The 24,536-nt window shown below is 34.6% G+C and overlaps 2 protein-coding genes across 3 annotated transcripts; both read left to right on the top strand.

Moving 5' to 3' along the window:
- The first annotated feature begins 3,657 nt into the window (after window positions 1–3,657).
- On the top strand, window positions 3,658–8,700 carry LOC132749021 (leucine-rich repeat protein SHOC-2-like). Its single transcript, XM_060738689.1, has 3 exons — window positions 3,658–3,795; window positions 6,445–7,228; window positions 8,244–8,700. Exons 2-3 carry the CDS (start codon window positions 6,497–6,499, stop codon window positions 8,526–8,528), a joined length of 1,017 nt encoding a protein of 338 aa, XP_060594672.1. The 5' UTR covers window positions 3,658–3,795; window positions 6,445–6,496; the 3' UTR covers window positions 8,529–8,700.
- A 4,833-nt stretch (window positions 8,701–13,533) lies between these two features.
- On the top strand, window positions 13,534–24,533 carry LOC132749028 (delta-1-pyrroline-5-carboxylate synthase-like). Of its 2 annotated transcripts, none has more exons than XM_060738697.1 (14): window positions 13,534–13,682; window positions 15,348–15,722; window positions 16,212–16,349; window positions 16,654–16,758; window positions 17,161–17,307; window positions 17,493–17,711; window positions 18,155–18,317; window positions 18,724–18,867; window positions 19,031–19,248; window positions 19,601–19,738; window positions 20,453–20,648; window positions 21,219–21,527; window positions 21,856–21,951; window positions 22,843–24,533. In XM_060738697.1, exons 1-14 carry the CDS (start codon window positions 13,659–13,661, stop codon window positions 22,998–23,000), a joined length of 2,430 nt encoding a protein of 809 aa, XP_060594680.1. In that variant the 5' UTR covers window positions 13,534–13,658; the 3' UTR covers window positions 23,001–24,533. The 2 variants fall into 2 exon arrangements, with proteins under 2 accessions (XP_060594680.1, XP_060594681.1); XM_060738698.1 differs by lacking the exon at window positions 13,534–13,682 and adding an exon at window positions 14,848–15,217.
- The last annotated feature ends 3 nt before the right edge of the window (window positions 24,534–24,536 follow it).

Below are 24,536 nucleotides of genomic sequence, written 5' to 3'. Positions count from 1 at the left end.
ATATTTATTTTAATATATAGATCCTGTTTCTATATGAGAATTCTATCAAACAATATACTCTGTAGTCTGTACTGCACTTTTTTCTAGTACAACAATAAATTTTACAGTGTTACCAATGTGGTAAGGGAAGTTTCACAAGAAGCACACACTAGTAAAATTAAATTATCTCTTTTAACCCTTTACTTCATATAGATGTGTTTTGACAGCTTTTCGCCCCCCCCCCCCCCCCTTTTTTCTCTTTTTGGAGGCCTCGAACATTAAAAAAATGCCACAAACACAGTTTTTCGTTTGAGAATTGTTGATAAAATGTTATCACTTTTTCGGCGCCGCCCGTTAACAAAAAGGTACATCAAGAGGTTGCCAGAAGGGGGATGTGCCCTCTTTTTCGCCAAGAAAATTTTGGACAAGTAACAGGCTAAAATGGCCTCAGGTCGGTCGTAATATAACTTTTGATAAACGCTGAAAAGCCTTTTACTCTATCTCAATCCATTGAGAAGTTGCAGCACTTTGAAATCAGTTTTTATGGGAAAAAAACAATGCAAAATAGTGTTTTTTGGCAATTTTGAGACGTCCTTCCGTTGCCATGGTAACAGGAAATTTAAGATTGAGCATACTGTGACAGAGGCTATGGTTCAGTCAACATACATTGTATGTGCCAAGTTTTATCAGTATTGAAGCATTTTTCATAGTTTCATAGCAGTTTGAACTTGTAATAGGAGGGTCTTCATTTTTCACAATATGCTCATGAAGTAAAGGGTTAAGTTTGATGTCTCTGGACTTTCAGTACAAAAACAAGATATTTGCTATATCTGCACAATCAATTCATGAAATAACTTTATTGAATTTGTCAATAAAAATACATTTGAGCAGTTTTTACTGAAACTAAATTCATAAAAGGAGATTATTTAAAATAAAGTTATGGCTCTCTTAATTGCAATGCACCCATTTCACTGTTATATATAAATTTAGTGTTTAAGTTTCACTGGAATATATTTTATTACATTGGAGTTAAAAAATCTCCGGACAAGGAAAATATAAACCATGTTAAGAATTTAACTCATAGTGTGACCTCAAAAGTGGTGTTTATGGTATGAATCTGTTGTTGTGTTCGACAATTGTATTAATATGGTGCAAGCCTTTTTCAAAACCTTTGATAAATGGAAAAGTTGTGGACCGGACACAATACAGTCCCTATAACAGACCATGTGAAGCTTTGGCCTCTAATTAAGTGTGGGCATGTTCTTACATGGTAAAGGTTTGGGTGGTGCGCATGAATAGTCTTCGTAATATGATGAACATTTGTGCCAAGTTATTTGTTAAGATCCCTGAATTGCTGTAAAAGTAATTAACTGCAGACATGACATTTACCCGTCATCAGACAGAATTGACCTTTAATCTCCAAGTGTGATCTTGACCTATGAGGTGGGCGTTTGAGTGTTGCGCACGACACGTTGTCTTATTATGGTGGACATGTGTGCCAAGTTATTTCATAATCCTTGATGGATGGCTGTGGTATGGACCCGACAAGACTTGTGAAACACGGACAGACATGTAGGGGGCAGACGTCAGACGGTTATTTCTATATCGCCCTTCTTTAAAAAAAATGGGCAACAAGAAATATTTCAATTGACTCACTTAATTGACTATTATTAATAGACATTGACGCACCTCCAAAAAAATGTATTGTATCCATGTTTGAGCGGATGTTCAAGATATCTGGTTTGACTTAAAATGGAAAATTATTTTGAAATGTTACTAGTCTTCCCGTATTTTGCGCGTTTCTGTTAGGCGCCCTAGACCGGGCGCATTTCCGTTAGTCTTAAGTGGCTGAACGTCCACATACGCAGCTCTTCTTTGATCTTTGTATTTATATTTTGTTCACACAATTTCACAACAAAGTTGCAACGGAACCATTGATTTGACTGTTAGTAAAAAATAAAAGTCGAAAAATCAATCTAAAAGTATAAGAAGCTGATTCACGTATATAGCGTAATATGAGAAAATACACATGTGCGAGAAGAATTATAATGGCTAATGCATGTTTGATTAAAAGAGATGTATTTTAAATGTAAAATAACTAATTATTTCGAGTAAACCGTGACTTTTGTGAGCTGTATTTTTGTATGGTCGCTTATTTTTAGGTTTATTTCATAATGTTTTTTTGTGTGTCTTTTTTTTAATTAAAGCATGATAAAAATCGTTAATATGATATATGTTATACATCTATGTTTGTAAAATGCTAATTTTGAAATCTTGCGGGGAGATAATGAAAATAAAATCGAATTACTATGGTTTCTGTGATGCGTTAACCTATCAACTAGAATTTTGCAGAAAACGCTTTAGAACATTTCTGTGTTTAACGTTTTTAGCATCTCTCTTTCTGGTCACAGTAATGTTCGGCAACTGTTAAAATGTTGCACAATACTATATATGTATACATGAAGTATTTTTGTTCACTACAGAGCTATATTTCTGTAATAATAGTCTCTGTGTTTAATAAAAAAAATAATTATCGATAATTTGGCAGACGTATTTTTGGATCTATGTATTCATTATTTTTTTGTTCATGTTTCTCCGTATCTTCCTCTTTTCTGTATGTTATCTGTCTTTTTATTGTTGGGTGTCGCCTTTTATCGCGCCTTTTTGTATTCATGAGCTTTTTATGATCTGGAGAATGTTTCGATGGTTTTCAGTACATTTTTGTTTGAAACTTGTTAAAGATACTGATATTTTGAAATTTAAGCTTATTTCATTTGTCTTGATACAGTGTTTGAACGTATTTGCCTCTATATAAAAAGAGAATTTTCAGTGTCGTTATATTTTTTCTGTTCCTCAGAATCATTGTTTATTATAATTGATATGAATATATTTAAAATTGCAATAAGCTATTTTATTCACCTATTGGTTAAGTTCACCGACTTCACATTACTTACCTCTCGGCCCAAACCACTGTGGGGTCGAGTCCGGGCGGGGACTTTTAGATTCTTTAATGTGAGGAAACTACATGTATCCACTGGACCAGCAAGGTTACGGAAAGTCAATCGGTACGTGGTTCTACTCTCAAGTGCCAGCTTGTGCTTGTAATAAGGCAAAATAGGGGGCGCTTGAGGTCTTCCCCCAACAATGACGCTGGAAAGTTGCAATCAGTGGGACTGAAAATTCAAACAAACAAAAAACAAATTTAAACCTTAAACCGAAACATTTGGATATGCCACTGAGCGTGACTCATGACCATTGACAATATTACACATATCAGATTGAACTAGTGAAAAGCACCAATTTAAACATATTGTTCCCTGTATATACATTCTGCAAATCATTCAATCTAAAGATATACGTTTCCTATCAATCTAAATCTTAAAGCTTAATATGCTGCATTGTTCTTAGGCCTTGACAACTTATCAAGATTATCTTGTCTTAATTCTTATCTTACCTTAAAAACATCACTCCATGTAATCAAGGTTAATCACGCGAAACCTGTAAAAAGCTGAACAATTTTTCCTTTGCAATAATTCTTTATTTTACATAAACAAACAATGCACATATCATACAAGATGTACACTTTAAATAATATTGATTATTATTAATATTAATATTGATCAACAAACCAACATCGAATAAAATTGAGTGCCTGAAATATAATACGGGTAAAACAGAGTTTAACCAAGACAAAAATTTCAAGCGTCCCCAGCAACGATCTTTATCGTAATATTATTTACCTGCAAGTCAATTATTTTCTTGTTCAAAAGAATGTTTTCTTAACTAATCAAGATTTTCAAGCAATATTCTTAAATGGTGAGCAAAAATATTGGTTTGATTTCTCGATTTACACCACACAAACACCGTATTATGTATATAGATGTACATTTAATTATCAATGTTACCTGGACGCTTATTGATTTTGCATGTCTCTGCCTCTGGTCAAACTAAATTTCCAAACTCCTCACAGCGGTTACGTCACGCTTTGCTACTTTAACCACTGCCACCACTGAAATCACGTGATGATAGTTGTATCATGTGACAAAAACATGGCGGCCAGTTTCAGAACGCCAAGGATCCCATATCAAACTGGCAGATTTATAATTACATCCTTACCAGACAAAATAAGTTCAAGACACACAATTTGTTATCACTTTAAAACAAGTGCCGGATCAAATATTTTTGTGCAATCGTTCAAAAACTGATTATATTCTGCCATTGTTTACTATGCATACGGTGTCACAGTGAAAATATCTTTCGTTATGTTTACAAAATAATTTTTATACGTATAATTTTTTACTTTCTTGTACATTAAGCATAACTATTTAACGAAAGAAAACTAAAATGATATAACGTATTCTGTTTTAAAATTAAAAGTGAAAAAAATATATCCGGCTATATTCGACCGAATTTACTTGTGGTGGCAGTGGTTACTGTACAGATCAGGGGAAGTAACCGCTGCGAGGAGTTTGCTAAATTTCAAGTTCCTGCCATCATCATAAAGGCAATATGTCTGGTAATAATGATCCCAAACTACACAGCATGGAAATATAAGACACATTTTATTGAGAACATGTATGTCATATTCATGATATTGTAAAGCTAAAAATCATCAGGCAACAACCAAGATTTAAACCTTGAACCTTTTGAATAGGCCTACATGGCAGACACTCAACCACGCCGCTAAAGAAATATTTGTTATCACTACAGTCATAACATTGTAAATTTAATGAAATTATCCCATTTACAGTTGTCAAGCAGTGAATTATAAAAGTTGCAATTCTTTGTGCTGAAGCCCAAAATCTACCTAGATGTGGGTAAAACAACACATTTTGTATGTTGCAAAAATCTCGTCAATTATAGGGGTCCTGAAATACTAAAGTGTTCTGCTTACCTTGAAACACTTTCCCAGTACGGATGACTATTTATATCTCTCAGATTCTTCGGATTTATCTTGCTGTTCTAAATTACCTTCTTCCAAGATGGCGGCTAGGAATCGTCCTCGTCTTGCCCGGACTAGATCTCATACCTTCCGGGAACGTATGTTCCGGATTACGGTTACACTACCATACTTCACCACAATACTGTCAATGTTTGCAACTGTCAATATATGCAATATATCACCAATAAACTGTTGCTTCAACTTGAAGATTTTTGCTTTTGCTAAAAGTTTGTTATTGTACCCCTATTTAATACATGTAACTTGATTTTACCGAGCATGCAGTCCAAAGTCACTGTTTACACAAAATGGTGGCCTTGACATTTACAATCAGCAGTATGTGGTTTCTGGCCATGTTTTTAAATTTAACAGTATTCATATTCAAAGAATTCATAAAACGGAATTGTAGAAAAATATTGGTATATAAGTCTGAGATCTTAACTTTATTTATATCAACACTTTCTTCAGTTAGGTTATGGCAGAATGAACAAAGAGATTTTGTCTGATTATATTCCTGTAAATTCTTTTATCAACCAAATACATTTGTATGCTATTTGATTTGTTTATGTCCTGGCATTAACATCCTGAATAAATTATTTATCCCTAATAAAGGAAAAATTTAAAATGTGCAACCAAGGCATTTATGAATCTTTATTCCAATAAAACCTATCATGAAATGTGTGAATATTTTCAAGATTGACTTTTTAAAGTATAATGTGACTATTCTATTTGGCCAGGCATTGAATGTGTGTAACTTTTGCTTCCTTACATTTTTTCTAGCATTTATAACTTAATTAACTTATGAACTGCTAAGGTTTTTCACTTGAAATCTCACACATGTCCTTAGGGATATTATTATAGATCACTTTTAAGACACATTACTTAAGCATAGATTTTAATAGAATCATATTCTTTTGAGTTTAGAACATTGCTTGTTTCGCTAGCAAGTTTATTCGCTGTACTCACATGAATTTTTTTACATATATTCATGCCCTTATTCTGTCACTGACCAAGACCCATAAGGCGATAACTTAACCATAGATCTAGGGCCTCCATGACGGAGTGGTTTAAAGGTTGCTGACTTAAAATCACTGGCCCCTCACTGCTGTTGGTATGAATCCTGTTAGAAACTTTCAATTCTTTCCTGAAAGGAAGATATCCAGCTAGCTTACGAAAGGTTGGTGGTTAAACTAAAGAAGGTACACATGAGGTCTTTCTTCCAACAATATAAATCAACAATATAAATTCAAATAAGCTATCATAGATTTTAGTTTAATTATTAAAATTTATTAAATTATTACCCATTGTGAATGTTGAGATTTTGCTTGTAAGTTCGTTCTTCACCTGCTTGATCTTCACAGTCATTCAAGGTATTTCGTTAAAGCTTTACACCTGTCTTTATGTAGGTCACTGATAAAAAAAGTTAAAAAAACATAACATGGCAGGTATAACCACCATGGACTAAATTGTGATAAGAATACTTACAGTATATGTTTTAAATTTTCTTTTGTTGTAATTGTTTGCAGAGATAGAGGGATGATGTCCACACCATGTTGACATGTCTAGAATGACTCTAGAATGGACTTACTGGAGATAGAGAATCTTCTGAAGAAAGCCATAGCAAATGAAAGAGAGTTACTTAATCTGAGTAACAGAAATATGACGATTTTACCAAGTAATATACATCAGCTATGTAAAGTGAAGAAACTATTACTTAATGATAACAAGCTATTGATGCCACCTTCAGAGATCATGACCCTAGTCCAATTAGAGGAGTTAACTTTAGACAACAATAACTTCACCATGCTACCAACAGGAATATCAAAGTTGACAAATTTAAAACTTCTCAGTGTTTGTCATAATCCATTGAATATTTTGACCCCAGAAATAGGTCAGCTTACTTCATTGACACATTTGTGGCTTGTTGAATGTGAATTTATCAATATTCCAGAAGAGATTGGATGTCTCTCTAGTCTACAAACTCTGAGCTTGAAAGGGAATAGATTGACATCATTACCGTCAACATTTGGTGATCTCAAAATGTTACGATGGTGTTGCCTTGCAAATAACATATTAGACTCACTTCCTAAACAATTCTCAAATCTGAAGTCATTAGTTTATTTAGATTTAAATAGGAACAAATTTTCATCAATACCAGAGTGTTTAACAGACTGTGTTGAGTTGATGTCATTACATATGACAGGAAATGAGGTGATGTCTGTAAGTGATGATACACTTCTAGCTCTGGCGAAGCTCACAAAATTTGATCTACGGGATAATGCAATACAGGATAAACCTGACCATTGGAAGGTAAACACAGTGTTAATTCTTTTTATCATTTTCAATTGTTTCACGGCTATTCAATGAAAAGGAAGAGCTACTGTTATCACCCTGGCTTTGGTGTTGGCATCACTGTCAAATTTTTGTTAAGTTTTTCAAAATCTACTGAATGAAATGGATTGAAACTTCACACACTATTCTCTGTGATTATCTAAAATGATTGGCACAGGTCCAATAACTCTAAGTTACCTTTTTTATAGGGTTGTGCCCCTTTTCTTACTCTAAAGCACTGAGAATAGTCGAGCTCACTGTCTTACGGACAGCTCTTCTTAATAGCATCTTTCCTTGTTAAAGAAATTTTTAAACAGTCTTATTATACCTGCCTTGTATTCATTTGAAAGAACTTTATGTATTGCTGAAATTACTTTTTTCTGAAATATTCATTGCATGCATGCTGTTTAAGCCAAATTATTACCAAACTTTATAATTATTTTTTGTAAATGAATAAAATTGTGTTAATTGATGAAAATGAATTGTTTCGGGCTTAAATTATCAATTATTTTTCTTATGTTAAATAAACTTAAATGTTTTCATTATAGAAGCATATTTCAATAGCCACCATGGATTTTAATCCAACTTCAAGACTTGGTACCTTTTTTAAACCTTAAGTTAACATTCTGACTTGATCAATTGACATTTTTTGGATTTGTCCATTATAAGTAATATTAGGGTATCAAGATGAAAATTGAATGTTTGTCAGCCAACAGTATAGAGCCTAGTTTGATTGTGCTGCAAAATCAGTTTTAGTTCCAGCAAAGTTAAATGGTTAGTGGTTTATAATAAGCATGGTTTAGCAGGCTCATGAGTGATGCCTTTACAGTAAATGATACATTGAGGGTTTTATTGGGTCTTACTCTTTCAGTAATAGCTACAACATGACCTTAAATATTACCCTTTACATTAATAATGGACTATTCCAAATTTGTATACATGTATTTAATATTAAACATGTTCACTGTTATAACATAAGTACATTTTATTTCAGGGTCTAGATTACATTCTGGTTGGTAAAACTGGCATAGAAGGCCTAGAAGAGGAATGCAACGGTCTTGATGTGAGGGCATTTATACGAGGATATCCCTCTGATGATGATGAGGGTGATGAAGATGACGACGATGAAGACGACGACGAGGATGATGATGACGATGACGAGGATGATAATGAAGAGGAGGAGGAGTCAGTAGAAATTGATTCTGAAAAGAACAATGCACATAACAAGAGAGACAGAAAAACTGACATGAACATAGAAACAGATTTAACAAAGTCTTGATAGATATAAAACAGGATAGTCTATGAAATATAGAAGTAATTTAAACAGGATGTCAGTGCAAAATGTGGCTTATTTTGTATGTTGTTATCAATTATGCAATCTATAATTATTTACAGAAAAGTGCTAAAAATTCTACAGAAGTGAAAATAAATGCCTTATGGTGTTTTTTAAATTTCTATATAGTTATTAGTCCCCTAGAAGTTAAACTTTGTCTGTCCATCCGCAAAACCTTGATCCTCACCTGTTATAACTCAAAAAGTACCAAAAATATTTTTAACTCTACTTTTAGAAGAAAAAAAATGAAGCTATTGTCAGGACCCTCTTCTTGGCGTTGTTGTTCGTTTACTTTATTGTTAAGGGCCATTTTCTCAGAAACTAAAAAAGCTATTCACTCTAAACTTGATACACATATTTATTGTCATAAAAGGACGTCTTTTTGAAAGGTCAGATAAATTAACTGAAAATCCTTATATTAGTTTTTGCAAAGATATGCCCCTTTTTCAAATAAGATTTTTAGCCCTGGTTAACCTCTTTGTTGACACTGGTCTATTTTCTCAGAAACTAATAAAGGCTTTTAATTTTAAACTTGATATACAATATTAATACATGTTCATTATCAAACTATGATAACATTTTAGAAGGGCAGATAATTCAAGTCATTTTTGCAAAGATCTGTCCCGTTTTTAGCTCACCTGTCACAAAGTGACAGGGTGAGCTTTTGTGATCGCTTTTCGTCCGTCGTCCATCCGTAAACTTTTACTTTAAATGACATCTCCTCATAAACCACTAAGCCAATTTCATCCAAACTTCACAGGAATGTTCCTTTGGTGGTCACCTTAAAAAATTGTTCAAAGAATTTAATTCCATGCAGAACTCTGGTTGCCATGGCAACCGAAAGAAAAAACTTTAAATATCTTCTTTTAAAAAACCATAAGAGCTAGAGCTTAGATATTTGGCATGAAACATCTTCTAGTGAGTGTCTACCAAGTTTTTTCAAATAAAAGCCCTGGGGTCAAAATTGGCCCTGCCCCGGGGGGTCATTGATTTTCCCTATATGCATATAGTAAAAACTTAAGAAATCTTCTTTTAAAGAACCCAAAGAGCTAGAGCTAAGATATTTATCATGAAACATGTTCTAATAGGTGTACCAAGTTTGTTCAAATAAAAGCCCTTGGGTCAAAATTGGCCCCGCCCCGGGGGGTCATTGATTTTCCCTATATGCATATAGTAAAAACTTAAAAATTCTTCTTTTAAAGAACTCAAAGAGCTATGGCTAAGATTTTGAGCATCAAACATGTTCTAATAGGTGTCTACCAAGTTTGTTCAAATAAAAGCCCTTGGGTCAAAATTGGCCCCGCCCCAGGGGGTCATTGATTTTCCCTATATGCATATAGTAAAAACTTAAAAAATCTTCTTTTAAAGAACCAAAAGAGTTAGAGCTAAGATATTTAGCATGAAACATGTTCTAATAAGAGTCTACCAAGTTTGTTCAAATAAAAGCCCCGTGGTCAAAATTGGCCCTGCCCCGGGGGGTCATTGATTTTCCCTATATGCATATAGTAAAAACTTAAAAAATCTTCTTTTAAAGAACTCAAAGAGCTAGAGCTAAGATATTTAGCTCTATACTGTAACATAGTTTATTTTTTCAAACGCATTTAACGAAAAGGAAAGTAGGTTCAACTGGTCATTTACTTTTATAAACGTTTCTAAACACAAAGGACTAACGTTTTGTAGATTTACTTTATCTAGGCATGCTTTAAAAATGTCGGAATGGGAGAAAAATGCGTTGGTCTCTCGATTCAAATTTTTAGACTGTCAAATCTGCACATTTATGAGACAATATAGAGATAAATCTGCGGTGCAGGGTCTGAAGAAATATATGACTAGATACCGGATTGTGTCCCTTACAAGCAAAGCACAAAAACATCTTTTAGAAACTAAACTATTAGTAGAATGGACCGGAATAAAAATCACCTACCTCTCTTCCCATAAATAATCCTCCATCTTGAAAATTCTATACTGTAACCGAAAAACGCGATACTGTAACACGTTCCCTACGGTGTAGTAATAGCTCGGATATGTTCAAACATTGGTCATCTCGGATGAAAAACTAGGTCGAAGGCGCTAAAAATAGAAATTGTATGTTAACACTCTAGTGGCTACTGTTTTGAGCCAAATTTCCTTGAAATTGGTCAGAAAGTTGGTTTTGATGATTTCTAGGTCAAGTTCGAATATGGGTCACTTGGGGTCAAAAACTAGGTCACACTGCCCAAATGTGGAAAAACCTTGTTAATTACATTCCAGTGGTCACATTTTTTACTCAAGTGTCTTGAAACTTGGTCAGGATGCTTGTCTAGGTAATTGCTCGGATGAGTTCGATAGGTCAGGTGAGCGATCTAAGGCCATCTTGGCCCTCTTGTCAATATTAGAGACACAAAATTAAAGCTTGGACTTACCAAAACATTATTTTAAATGATGGTGGTACTTTTGGTCTCCAGTACTTCCCCTATATGTACAAACACGACGCTGTGATTTAAATTACAGTACTGGACCTGTCCTGGAAATAGCAAGGTTCAGCCAAGCTTCAAATCTTCTACCGATGCCCTGTACCTCTGAACGATGCGCACGTACCGAGGGGCGAGATATGTATGAAGATAGTAGTAGTATTTCAATTGTATTAGTAACACGACAAAAGCGGGTCACGCTGGCTGTTTTCATTGAAAAGTCTCCCGTTACAAGTTCAAATTTCTATAAAACTATAAAAACTTCTTCAATAGGAATTGAACTTGGCACAAATGTAGACTGGACCAGTGCCTTTGTAACAACATGCCCAGTCTTAAATTTCCTGTTACCATGGCAACGAGGGGACATCTCAAAATTGCTAAAAATCACTATCTTGCTTTGATTTTTTTCCAGCAAAATTGATTTCAATATGCTGCAACTTCTAAATGGATTCAGATAGAGTCAAAGGCTTTTCAGCGTTGGTTACACGTTACCTTATGATCTACCTGGGGTCATTTTTAGCCTCTCATCAGTCCAAAATTTTCTTGGCGATGAGGGGAACTGCCGCCCCCTTCAAATCCCCAAACAGAAGGGGGCACATACCCCGTCTGGCAACCCCTGAGGTACCTTTTGGATTGGAGGGGGATGGGTGGCACCGAAAAAGTGCTCATTTTTGTACAACATTTATCAAACGAAAACATGTGTTTTGGGCCCAAACAGGACATTTTTTCACTATTTGAGGCCTAAAAAAGGGAGGGGGTCGAAAATGCATATGGGTAAAAAGGCTAAAATGTCGCGATGACAAGAAATATGGCGAAATTGTACATAAAAGTATGTATTTGTATCTAACAAACAAAACAGTAAAATATTCTGATTCCAAATAATCCCCTGTTATAATATAAAACAAAAATATATGAAAATGATTTTTAAGAGATATACTCGGTAATAACTTGAAAATCGTATTTTTGTGCTATTCCTATCCCGATTCGCTTTTGATTCGAGTGGAAAGCGTTGCAACGCTTTTCTAATTTAGATAATATTTTTAAAATCAGAATAATATTCTGGAAGAACTGAGCAAGCAAATGATCTGACAGATTATTATTCTAGCCCTAGCCTGAAACATTATTTCCAGTCCCGTCTCGGAGGAGTACCTTTATTAAAGATACTCATGATTGTTTCCCTTGTCTTATTCAGTTAAGTTAATCATTTATTTTTCATTCTTGATATATAACGTATAAGGAAGGAGAACCACTAAGAAATTCTATTTTAAAATGATAAATGAAATGACTATAAAATACAAAATAAGCTGTTCTGACAAAAAAATGATTGAAATCGCCGTGTTTATAATAGAAATTGGAAATACTTTTTGTTACATGCTAATATGTCTTTTCTTATACGAGATCTTTTCAGCATGTTTAAAGTTGCATACCTCTAGATGAGCCAATGTATTGGACATTCAAACTTTTTTTAAAACTTAAAAAAGTAAAATGACTCCAGATTCAATAACAAGTGCGCATGTTATGTGCTATTAATGTGATTTTGTAGTATCTATCACCATATTTCTACTGTGTGAATAATGCATTAAGGGCTATGATTTAGCTCTTTTTAGTAATCTATGTTAAGTGCAAAGTAAATTAGATTCTACCTTCTTTATTCAATATTTTCATTCAAAATGTTCACAAAATTAGCATTAATCTTATGGCATTCTGCTTTTAATCGTGTGACGAATTCTAATTTAATTTTTGTTTTCTGCTTGAAACGCTCACATTTTGTTGATGCAATGTAAACATATGATGACGAAATAACGGCCGGGACACGCGCTGCGCTCGTGGTCGAAGTATTACACTGGGTTATCTCTCTTATTACCTATCAATTTATAACCGTTGTTACGCTACTAAAATAGTCCCATAAATGAATTATCACAGGTGACAGCTCGTGATTACGACATGATCAATGAATGCAAATTTATCTCTAAATAAAGAGCTTCCATTAAACACTTATTTTGGTGCTTTACTGAAAATTGATAAGATGTTTAAAAACGTTTTTCTACATCTACAGGCATGTCTGTTAACGAGGGCATCAACCTGTCGTCGTCATGCAAGTTACATATATATACTTAACATGTCTAGCCAGGCGTGCCTGTAGCACATCCGTGCAATCCGACCGGAATAAATACAATGTATATTTTGTGCTGTTTAATTTTTTAATTTTGATACAAATGAAGTTCCTCTATTATACTCATTTAGCACGATATAATGATTAACAAGGGATCTTTAAATAATACTTTGCTAAGTAATTTATATAATGATTATTACTTTCGCCTTTTGATATCGTTAAACTGTCATAAATTAGAGCAAAAAGCAAGCGAACATTTCCTTAGGGTATCTTGCATAAAAGTTTTCAGCTTTTCAACAAAGCACCGTTAGATCAAACTAACCTCAACTGTGTGTAGTTTTTTGTGTACATGTAAATAAATTATATACAGTGCGTACCGATGATGAAATACTTCGTCAGCGGTTTTCACCAAAGTGTTTAAAAGAACCGAAAGTCCCAAAAATGATGCAAATCATACAAAAAACTTCAGCCGGTTGTTGTTAAATCACATGTTTAAACGATATATTATTATAAATGCTGGAATATTATAATTTCTCAGTGAGTACACTATTTTGAATACCGTTTTACCTTGATTTTTTTTCTGTATTTATTATTATATATTCTGTATTTTTTCGTAAAGGTTCGATAAGGTGAAAGGAGCCTGTTAATCTATTTCAACATCTTTTTAAAAAAAAAAAATTTATACATAGTAATACCAATACTATATGTTTTGTTCGGTTATGAACGTAAGGTATGTATGTATGTATGTTTATTATCTTATTCCAAGACTGTTAATATTACAAAGAGTTTAGTTGTTTAAAGACCCTGTATGTTGTAATGCAACAACACTTAAGTGATATTTTATATTTGTATATGAATATTCTTTTAAAACAATATCCAACAATATGAAATATGCACTGCAAATGTGTATAAAAGCATTATAAGTAATCATTACACTATATGCATTCATTTCTTATTGAAAAAATTGGCTTAAACTTTATCGAAAATAAATTTCTAATCACCTCCCTTTACTTACATGAAATGTAAATTCGGTAATATTTTTACAAATAATCCTTTTTGGAACTGAAGTTATTGATAAATCTTCATTTGAGCATCATATTTATGATATAAAATCATAAAAAATTGAGTTACAAGATCTTTAATGGTTTCGCACAGAAGCCATGAAACAGCCTTGAATTAATCCATTTCTTTGTATAATCACTTTATGGCGAGAACGCGACGTGTGGCAATGTTGGAGTAGAATTAAAATTTTGATAATTTTTGTTTAATTTAAATATATTTCTACCGGAAATGTGCAGAATGGAATAGGCCATTATAACGCTTTTGAAATTCAATGCATTTTGAAGAAATTTACTCCTTGATATTCTTTCAATATTTATCGCAATTTTAGTGCAATATAATGTTTCGATACTAAAATACGTTTAACAATTTTACCGCAACTTCAATGTGAATGAGAACCTATAAGTTACAGTTGACATTGTTTTGAAACCATGTAAGTAGAAATCTGTTTTTGTTGTACCATGCATTCTTGTACACGTTAAAAATTCCGTGGCATCTTTCAAGACCTTTTAAGTCATTCACCTATTCCGTGATGACATTTTAGTCTATGGTTATAGAAATTAACCTTTATCAGTTCAGTGCAGACACATTTATGAGTCAGGGACCTTAATGTTATTAACACGGTAAAGTCGAGACAGTCTTCGGGGTTACCTAATTTTAAATGTAATCCTTATCGACTTTGTACAAGTGATGGAATTACTTATTCTGAAAAGTTTTCCACGTCGAGCTGGTTGGATGTTAACTATCTCCGGAAGATTTCATTTTAGTGTCAAATCAAACAAATCGAGAAAAATAGAGCTGAATAACCAAATAATAATGAAGAATGTTTAAATGATCTTAATAGAGAATTAGATAAAAAATGTCACGACATCGTACTTTACGAATGTATCGTAATTGCGAATTCATCGTAAACACGTGTTTTGAGTAACTGAGGTCAATCAGTTTGGACATCTTCGTGAAGTGTAATTTATGACAACAATATTTCTTGTTCCCGTGTTCCCGAAGTAACCATGGTAAGTAGGAAGTACTGTACGCTTAGGTATGTAAAATTAATGTGAAAATTCTAACATAGATTATTACAATCACCTGATAATTATGTTTTCAATAAAAATATAACTAAATGTTATCACTTTTCGCTTTCAGATAATGGTGCAGTGTGTATTCTCAAATCGAGCGTCTTTACGTTTGCAGACCTGTGCTAAATGTTTTAAACAATTATCAAAAACAAAACTTCTTAATTCTAGAACAAATAACACGTGCATTAACGTATTACAATATCGTGAGTTGACAATTTACAGTCATTCAAGAAGTTGGGATAATCAACATACATCTTATGTCAATGTTAAACAAAAACAATTAAGATATGCCAGTACAGATGTTTCAAAAGAAAATCGGTTCTTGTATCGTGGGGATTTAAAAGATGCTAACAGGATTTTAGTGAAATTAGGAAGCGCTGTGGTAACACGTGAGGATGAGTGCGGCCTCGCCCTCGGAAGATTGGCCTCCATCGTCGAGCAGGTATTTGATTACTCTATTAACGGAATAAAACGTACAGTTCGAACCCTTTCTTATCCGGTTAATGGGGCAAACATTAGAAGTTCCTTACCTCGCCTCAACCCTAGTATCAATATTTGATAACGAACAGTCATTTTAAACACATTTTGGCAAAAACATGTCATTTGAATATTATTATACGGTTATAAGCTAAGAGTGCCTTAATCGACATTTAACATACTTTTCATATTATCATAACTTACTAAAATACATGTATACAAAGAAAGATAATAGTAATTAGTGTTGTTATTAACAGACCGACGGTATATAAATGGTGAAAACAAATTTTCTTCGAAATGAAAATTCGTTTTTATTGATGACTAACTTTTTTGGCCCGTCTGAACGTTAATGTCGCAACTTTTCGACCCTTTCCGTCAATCTTCGGATAAGGACTTCCGATTGTTATTATATGGCGTTCTTATCATGCACTCATAGCATGCATTATTCTTACAGATATGTGAGTTGCAGAAACAAGGTAAACAGATGAGCATGGTGACCAGCGGGGCTGTGGCGTTCGGCAAACAGAAACTCCGACGCGAGATTCTAATGTCGCAGAGCGTCCGACAGACACTCTCCGCCGGCGGAAATTCTGTGAGTACGCTGGAATACTTTAATTAACATGTGATTTTTTAAAGTTTTGTAAATAATGTCTGTAATGTGATTTAATTTCATCATTCCTTGTAACTGAAACTAGTAATATCGCCGTGTCAGACTGGTTCAGTTGATTAATGGCATTTGAAAAACTAGGGTATATTTTATGGTACATGTACACGGCAGCTTGACAATCCAAGCTATAATATCATCAGTTTATAAGTATAATATTATGGAACGTTGTATACACATTTTAACACCATTCAACGATTATATCAGCTTAACATGTTTTGTTGTCTTCCAGATGGCCCCGTTTCTGGAGCCGAGGGCATGTGCAGCGGCCGGACAAAGTGGTCTAATGTCGTTATATGAAGCAATGTTTGCGCAATACGGGTTCAAGACTGCTCAAGTAATTATGATATCATGTATAATGTAAATAAATACCCATGTTTTTTATATCTCAAGCAATAATGATTCTCAAAGGAGCCTTCGAAGTCGAGTGGTTAATTCAAATTCCCGTCTCTTACTTCTTTTGGGTTTGAATCCCTCAGGGGCTTTTTTTTCGTAAGGTAGAAAGCAACTTTCAGCAACCCCGCTAAAATTCCCGGAGTTGAGTTCTTGTCCCGCTCGGTCAGAGATATATTTCACAAAATGGTTACTGAAGCTTCCCACAAGTAAAACTGGAACGCTTGTATGTTTTTAGTCGGGAGTCCGAACAAAACACGGCTTTCTAAGTTTGAACTATGGAATTACTGAACATTTATGTGTCTAATTAAGAATCTTTATAACATACATGTATTTTGTTTGACAGGTTTTAGTGAGTCACCGAGACTTCCAGAACGAGTTCACAAGTAATATATTACAACAGACGCTGCACGAGCTTCTTTATTACAATATAATCCCAATTATCAACATGAATGACGCCATTGTCTCCCCACCGGAAATGAGTTCTGACGGCGTAAGTACAGTTAACATCTTTTATCATATATTTATTATCAAAGCTTTTTCTATTTACATATCGCTCCTTTTACCCGGTTACCGACGGAAAATATCTCATTTTGCCGCCTAGAAAATATCGATTTTACTTGCATAAATAATATTTTTATACGGAAATTACCGAGCATAAACGATTTTTATACACAGATAAGCAATGTAAAAGACAATGACAATCTAGCGGCTAGAGTTGCTGTTAAGATGAACACGGATCTGCTGGTGATCATGTCGAACGTGGACGGACTTCACGTTAACCCACCGGAAGTGGAAGGCTCGAGACTTATCAAAACCTTTTCTCCGAAAGTAGACATGGAGAACGTAATGTTTAAAGGCAAATCAAATGTTGGTCTTGGGGGAATGGAATCGAAGGTATATATTCTCATTTGTATGTTATTTTCTAGTTTTTGATATAATTCAAAAGATTTTTCAGGCAATGTTTTTGATAAATTCCAACGTACATTTGTATTTTGCGATGAAAAGTCAGTGAATAGTATAAAATACATATGGTAGTTATGTCAAATATTTCACGGTATAATATTTACATTTTTCATCATTGTAAAATTTATCCAGCTTCTAGAATTCAGTAACAACCCATAAGGTTTGATTGTTTTTAGAAATAATTTAGGTAATCATTGTATACATGTACATGTAGCTTTGCAAGTACATTATGACGTTGATAACATCGGAATATGAATGTTGCTTTAGTTAACATTTTATATTTTTATGAATAGATAATGTGCAATTTATTCGTACACGAAACACATTCATAATTTATCTAATATTAAATGATGTGAATTTTCTTTAACATGCAGGTAATGGCGGCAACATGGGCCCTAGACAGGGGCGTGTCCGTGGTTATATGTAACGGTCGGGAATTTAGAGCTCTTACTAATATTGTGGATGGTAAAAGTGTAGGAACATTCTTCACTAATGCAAAGTCTTCGAACAGCCCAGTAGAGCTGGAGGCCATTCAAGGTAATAAATGACCTCTGTTATCACCATATTACTCTAACGGAGAAAGAAATGTATGCATGCATAAAAGTTGTCCTTGTTTACTAATATAATAACTTTTTTGCTTTCCTTTTGGCAGCTTCCGTATAAACAAGGTATAATTATTATTTCAAATATATTTTTATTGTAAAAGAGAGCCTTTGGCTAAGGTTTAGAGTAAAATGTGACTTTAAATGAAGATTCAATGAATAATAGTAATAACCTCATTCCATTTAGTTACACTATTGCATTATTAAGCAATACACCACAATCTGAGTAAAGTTAAGATCTACTTAAGTTATTTCCTAATGCGTAGCGTTTATTAGGAGCTGATTTTAATCAGATTGCAATCGGCCATCTTTATATCATCATTGTTATTTATTCAAAATAGCTAAAGAAGCAAGTATGAAACTACAGTCATTGAACCCCAGTCAAAGGCAGGAAATAATAGAACGATTATCTCAGCTGCTGATTGAACGACGAGACGATATTCTCGCAGCCAACAGACGAGACTTGTTACAGGCTCAGTGTGAAGGTATACACATTCTGAAAGTTTTAGTTCTTATATATAAAACTGAATACATAATTTCACATTGATAAAAATATTGTGATTCATATATGATAATGACTTTGCTTTATCTTTTTAAGCATCGTAGTATGTTGTTTAACAAAACTGACACTTTCCATTTCCATTTCAGGGTTGTCAGAAGCGCTAATATCTCGTCTTGAACTTACACCATCTAAGCTACAGACGCTGTCTACAGGGATCAAACAGATAGCGGATTCTTCGTTGCAGACGATTGGCCGAGTTTTACAGACGACAGAAATAAGTGAAAAGATGACCTTGAAAAAGTTGACGTCACCAATCGGCGTCCTGCTTGTCATATTTGAATCTCGTCCGGATTGTCTACCACAGGTTAGCAAAGACTTGTTCATGATATAGGCTGCCGAATTGTGTTAACAATAAAATGACCTTTATCTAGTTTTCGTCTGACCTAGTAACACTGCATTGCACAAAGGATGAATGTCGGAATGAATGGGTTCCGATGTTTGTCAGCAATGAATTTTTTATGATATTGAAATATTCGTTATAAAGACTACGTCCTAAAGTAACTCGTTATTCTATAAAGATACTATACACAATGCATATATCATAATTACATACTTTTTATTAATAGAAAAGTCCTAATGCTATATTTTATTTATTTCAAATCTTTAAGACCATGCATTGTATATTTCTTACAAACCATGTTATGTTGTTGTCACAGGTTGCCGCACTGGCAATTAGCAGCGGAAATGGTCTTTTGTTAAAGGGCGGAAAGGAGGCGTATCATAGCAACCAGATGCTGTTTAGTCTTGTTCAGGAAGCGCTTGGCCTTCACAATGTGACGAACGCTGTTGCCTTGGTAAGTTTGATTCATATCTTAAATAATAAATCTATTACAAAGTATTCACTGAATTATTATTTCTATGTCTTAATCATTTACAGAAGTTAAAGGCTACACGTAATAATATTTTCCAGGTGAAATGTTTGGTTGTTTGTTTAATTGGGTTTTACGTCAAGGTGACACAGTATAGGTCATATGGGGACGTTCCAGCTTTACTGGAGGACAAAGACATCAGTTGCAGTTCGTGATTTATTTCAGACACGAACCGGCACCTGAATAGAATCATCGGCGTTCCGTTAGCTAGCTGGATAGCTTCCTCACATGAAATAATCCCAAAACTTCTGTCGGGATTCGAACCTACAGCGGTAAGGGTCAAGTGGTTTTAAGTCAACGACCTCAACCACTCGGCCACGGACGCTCACGATAAAGAATGTTGAAAGTTTTAACATTTTAAAAAACATATACCGATTAAGCTTTTGTGGAACATTCCAAATTTATAAATGAAGAAGTCAATTTTATCTGTAATAAACAATTTCTTTTTATAATTATGATCACTTATTTCCCGATGTAGAAGTCTTCAGAATATTTCTCTTGTTAGGCAGGAATCTCGAATGGAGCGGAGCACCACTCGACCAAGGAAGCCATGAAAATTAAAACTGATTTATTATAATATCGTATTTTTTCCAAGCATTTCATTTCTCTCTTGTAAAACTCGTGTACCATATTAACTAGGTCAGTAAAAGGGAAGATATTGAGGATCTGTTGACCTTAAACGACTTCATCGACCTTGTTATACCGCGGGGATCGAATTCATTGGTACGGACCATCCAGCAGCAAAGCCATGGTATCCCGGTACTGGGTCACAGTGAGGGTATATGCCATGTATACATTGATAGTGATGTTGACCATGAAATGGCCGCCAGAATCGGTAAGTGGTATATAAATGTTCTGTTAATTGTACTGTATTAGGTCACTTTCAGTTAAATTAAATAATGTATTTTAATATGCATGCATTATGTTATAGTTGGAATTTAATCACACCAGTAGCGTAAAGGTAGGATTGCGGCATCCCATGTTAACCGTGCATTATTCAGATACATGTACTAGTGTATGCAAGCTGAATAGCTTCCTCTCGTACATAATTGAATACGAAACAACGGTCATGAGACTCCCTTCCGCCGGCATGTGGGTCGAAATTAGCTACCTTACTCTCTCGGCCAAGGAAGCTTCGCAATTGCATTTTAAGAAGATTGAGAGCAATTTTGTCTCTGTTAGGATGCTATTACTTATTTCAGAAGTAGTCGGCTGAAAAGGCGTTTTTATGACTGCGTATTTTACAACTCAATTTAATCTTCAATTGGCCCTGCAATTATCAGACAGAGAAGAAATGTACCGAACTTTGGCATGATTATGGTGACTGTATAACTTTGTTTGAGAAATTATAGATATACATTGTACATTAAGTTTTTGATTGATGCTTTTGACAATCTTCTTTCAGTTGAAGACTCCAAGTGCGACTACCCTTCAGCTTGCAATGCCATGGAGACGCTGCTGATAAATAAATGTCACATGACCAGTGGGCTGTTTGAAGATTTGTGTGACGTCCTTAAAAGTAGACATGTGCGTGTTTATTCTGGACCCAGACTTCACTCGCTGCTCAAGTTTAGTCCACCATTAGCTTCTTCATTAAGTAAAGAATACAGTGACCTTGAACTTACAATAGAGGTCGTTGATGACGTCAGTGAAGCTATTAATCATATCAACACGTACGGAAGCTCACACACTGACGTCATTGTCACGGAGGATGGTAAGTTTATGATAAGAACTTCTTTTCCTGACAGAGGGTTTGATATATAAATCACAATTACAGGGCGTTGAACATTCATCACATCACAAAGTACCTAGAAAGCTTTTCTGAAAATGTAAAGAAGGAACCGAATAGAACTTTGCGATTGAGCTTTGGACTGCCGTCAGTATCAAAATGTCACATTGATGGCCGATGTAACAAAACATATCTTTTAGCGTACATTTTAAGAAACTTTAACATTCTTATCAAAATACAATATGTAATATAATATGAAAGTTAGATCTAAGTCCTATACCTAAATTTTTTTATTTTAATCTATTTTTTACAGCTAAAAATGCTGACAAGTTCATAGAAGGGGTAGATAGTGCTTGTGTTTTCCACAATGCCAGTACAAGGTTCGCTGACGGTTACAGGTTCGGACTTGGTAAGTTCACACGCAACTACATGTTGTGTATTTGTTTATCTATTATCATATAAAAATATCAGCTGTAAACAAAGGCATTGATCATTAGAGGATAATACATTGATTCTGCATTTAATTTGGTTAAATTGCAGTTACAATCTGTTAATTCGGTGTACTGTTCTACAGAATATACACGGGACCGTAGATTGAATATCATCCGAATAACAGATTTTTGTAGTTATCTTAAGAATGGCGGAGATCGAACTTGTAACCTCCGGATTGTGACCCGGTCTTGCATACGTCCGTTCTATCTAAAGCACCTGTGTTTGGTCTCATTTCCATCTAAAGCAGTTTAGTCGACTAAGTCGAGTGTGTCTCTAGTTTCCTTCATGTTTAAACACATATTAATGCTTTGCATAGCTTTTAAAGGTGATGAATTACAAGTTATGTTTATTTCTATTTTTACACTGATCCTAACACACTTTTTGTGAAATCTCGGCGGTCAACATAATCGTCTTTGCCGACACATTTTGTAATTACAAATTTCTCCGCAAATTACCGATTTCTAATCCCATATGATTTCTGAATAAGCGATGAGAGACAAATAACCGTTTAGATTTAGTGGCCGAGATAATATGTCACTGAGATACTTCATGTCTTCATATTCTTCAAACTCGATGCTCTCTCTATTGAGCTAATCGGATGGGCGAAGAATGAATATCAAACATCGCCTGTCGTCACAGACTGAATATCGTGCTCTCGGGTAATTGTTTAGCGGAAACTCGGCAGAGCCTTGTTACAGCCGTAAACAGTTATCCTCGAGCAAGATGTACAATAGCCGATGTAAGATCCTTATACTGCCCCCACTTTAAATCTTACATCACTATAATATTAGATCTATTATTATTTAAGGAGCTGAAGTTGGGATTAGTACATGCAGGATTAACGCCAGGGGTCCAGTGGGCGTGGAAGGATTACTGACCACTAAATGGATACTGGAAGGAGGCGGACAAACTGTTAGAGACTTCAACGAAGGGACATTTAAATATATACACTCGCAACTAGCATAATAGACTTTATTGAATTTTAAATTTCGTATAAAATCTAAAAGTTACCTTCTGGATTTGATACAGTATGTAAACATATCAGGAAATGTTAATAGTTTATGTCATAGATATTTTCACGATTGATAAACATGTCACATAACATGCAATCAACCGTGGGTAAAATGAATCGATTTGCGTCGATATACAGCAACAGGTGCGTAAAATATCTACCAATAACATCGCGTTTAACAAATCTATATTCTTCAGCAGCGGAGGTTAAAAACAATAAGAAACAAAATGGCAGCGCCCACGGTTAAATACTGTTGCACTTGTTTTGCTAAAATCAATGTCAAAAACTATCGCCAAATCAGTTCTTCTGCAAGCAGATATCAATCAGAAAGGAAAACATCACGCTGTAAAAGTAAATTATCTATACTTTCTTGCTGAAATCGTTTAATTTTCCGATGTTGAACTTTTCACGTCGTCTATGGTTGTCGCAATATTGTTTGTAATACCGAACGTCTTACAGAACGAGCGTTTTGATTGGTTTTAATCGCCTCATGAAATCGTGAGGCAGCCAATGAAATAGCTGCCTTTGACACACCCCTAATCGACTGAATATCGGCAAAAAATCCCACGGCAGATCAATGTTAATGGTTCGGCCGTGGGTATCCGACGATGTATGCTCTGTTCTTCTAGAAAAAAATATTTGTTGTCCTAATTCTACCGGATGCTGTTTTACCATGGTATTGCGTCATGATTTTATACAACATTTTATCGTATTATTATTAGATAACGTGGGTACCAGATACACTTAATTAACATGCGTATTAAATAATGTAATGATTTTTATCCAAGAGAGAATGGCACAGACTGCTGATTTAATCAATTATGATTACTGCTATGAGTAAAATTCGTGACGTTCTGACTGCAAATAGAGCATTGGTGTCGATATATTGCCATTATTGCTTTTATTGTAATTATTCCATAGTATGATAATTAAAATCACGAATTAGTTTCGTATACCGTGTGTCGCGTGATAATCACACGATATATATTTACTTTAAGTTTATTCAGTAATCGCCATTTCCTTTTGTTACGCCTTTTGTAAATCGACGGCTCGATTTTTTTTATTAAATTTAAACCGATACATCAATCGAAATTCCGATGACTCGAAGTTTCTATACAAGCCCACCTACTTTGTGTCATCACCATCGATGTAATAATCATATGGTGGCTAATTTGGTACACTTTGCGTGTTGCGTTGTCGATAGCGACAACACAACCTATATCGTTACCGCCTTTTAGTCTTGTTGCTAGCGAAACGGGCCAAACGGCGCGTCGTCGCACTGTCGTCTTGTCATTCTGTCGTTGCCGTGTGGCGAGATGTCGCCATTTCTCTTGGTTTATATATATACAAATAGCCTTCTATTTGAACCGAGCGACAATGTGACATCGCGACAACATGCCGCACGACAACGCGCTGTTTTGCGTGCAGTGCGACAACGCGCCGTTTTGCTCTTTGTCGTGCTGTCGCTAGCGACAACACGATGCAAGTGT

The sequence above is a fragment of the Ruditapes philippinarum genome, unplaced genomic scaffold (assembly GCF_026571515.1).
Source record: "Ruditapes philippinarum isolate M1 unplaced genomic scaffold, ASM2657151v2 ctg2413_1_1_1_1, whole genome shotgun sequence".
Lineage (NCBI taxonomy): Eukaryota > Metazoa > Mollusca > Bivalvia > Venerida > Veneridae > Ruditapes > Ruditapes philippinarum.
The sequence above is the reverse complement of the archived record's forward strand: the minus strand, read 5'-3'. Positions and strand labels throughout refer to the sequence as shown.

Coding starts and splice junctions, on each gene's coding strand:
- LOC132749021 (XM_060738689.1), top strand. CDS start 6,497: ATGGACTTACTGGAGATAGAGAATCTTCTGAAGAAAGCCATAGCAAAT. Junction 7,229..8,243: donor ATAAACCTGACCATTGGAAG/GTAAACACAGTG, acceptor ATTTTATTTCAG/GGTCTAGATTACATTCTGGT.
- LOC132749028 (XM_060738697.1), top strand. CDS start 13,659: ATGCTGGAATATTATAATTTCTCA. Junction 13,683..15,347: donor TGGAATATTATAATTTCTCA/GTGAGTACACTA, acceptor TTTCGCTTTCAG/ATAATGGTGCAGTGTGTATT. Junction 20,649..21,218: donor TGAAATGGCCGCCAGAATCG/GTAAGTGGTATA, acceptor ATCTTCTTTCAG/TTGAAGACTCCAAGTGCGAC.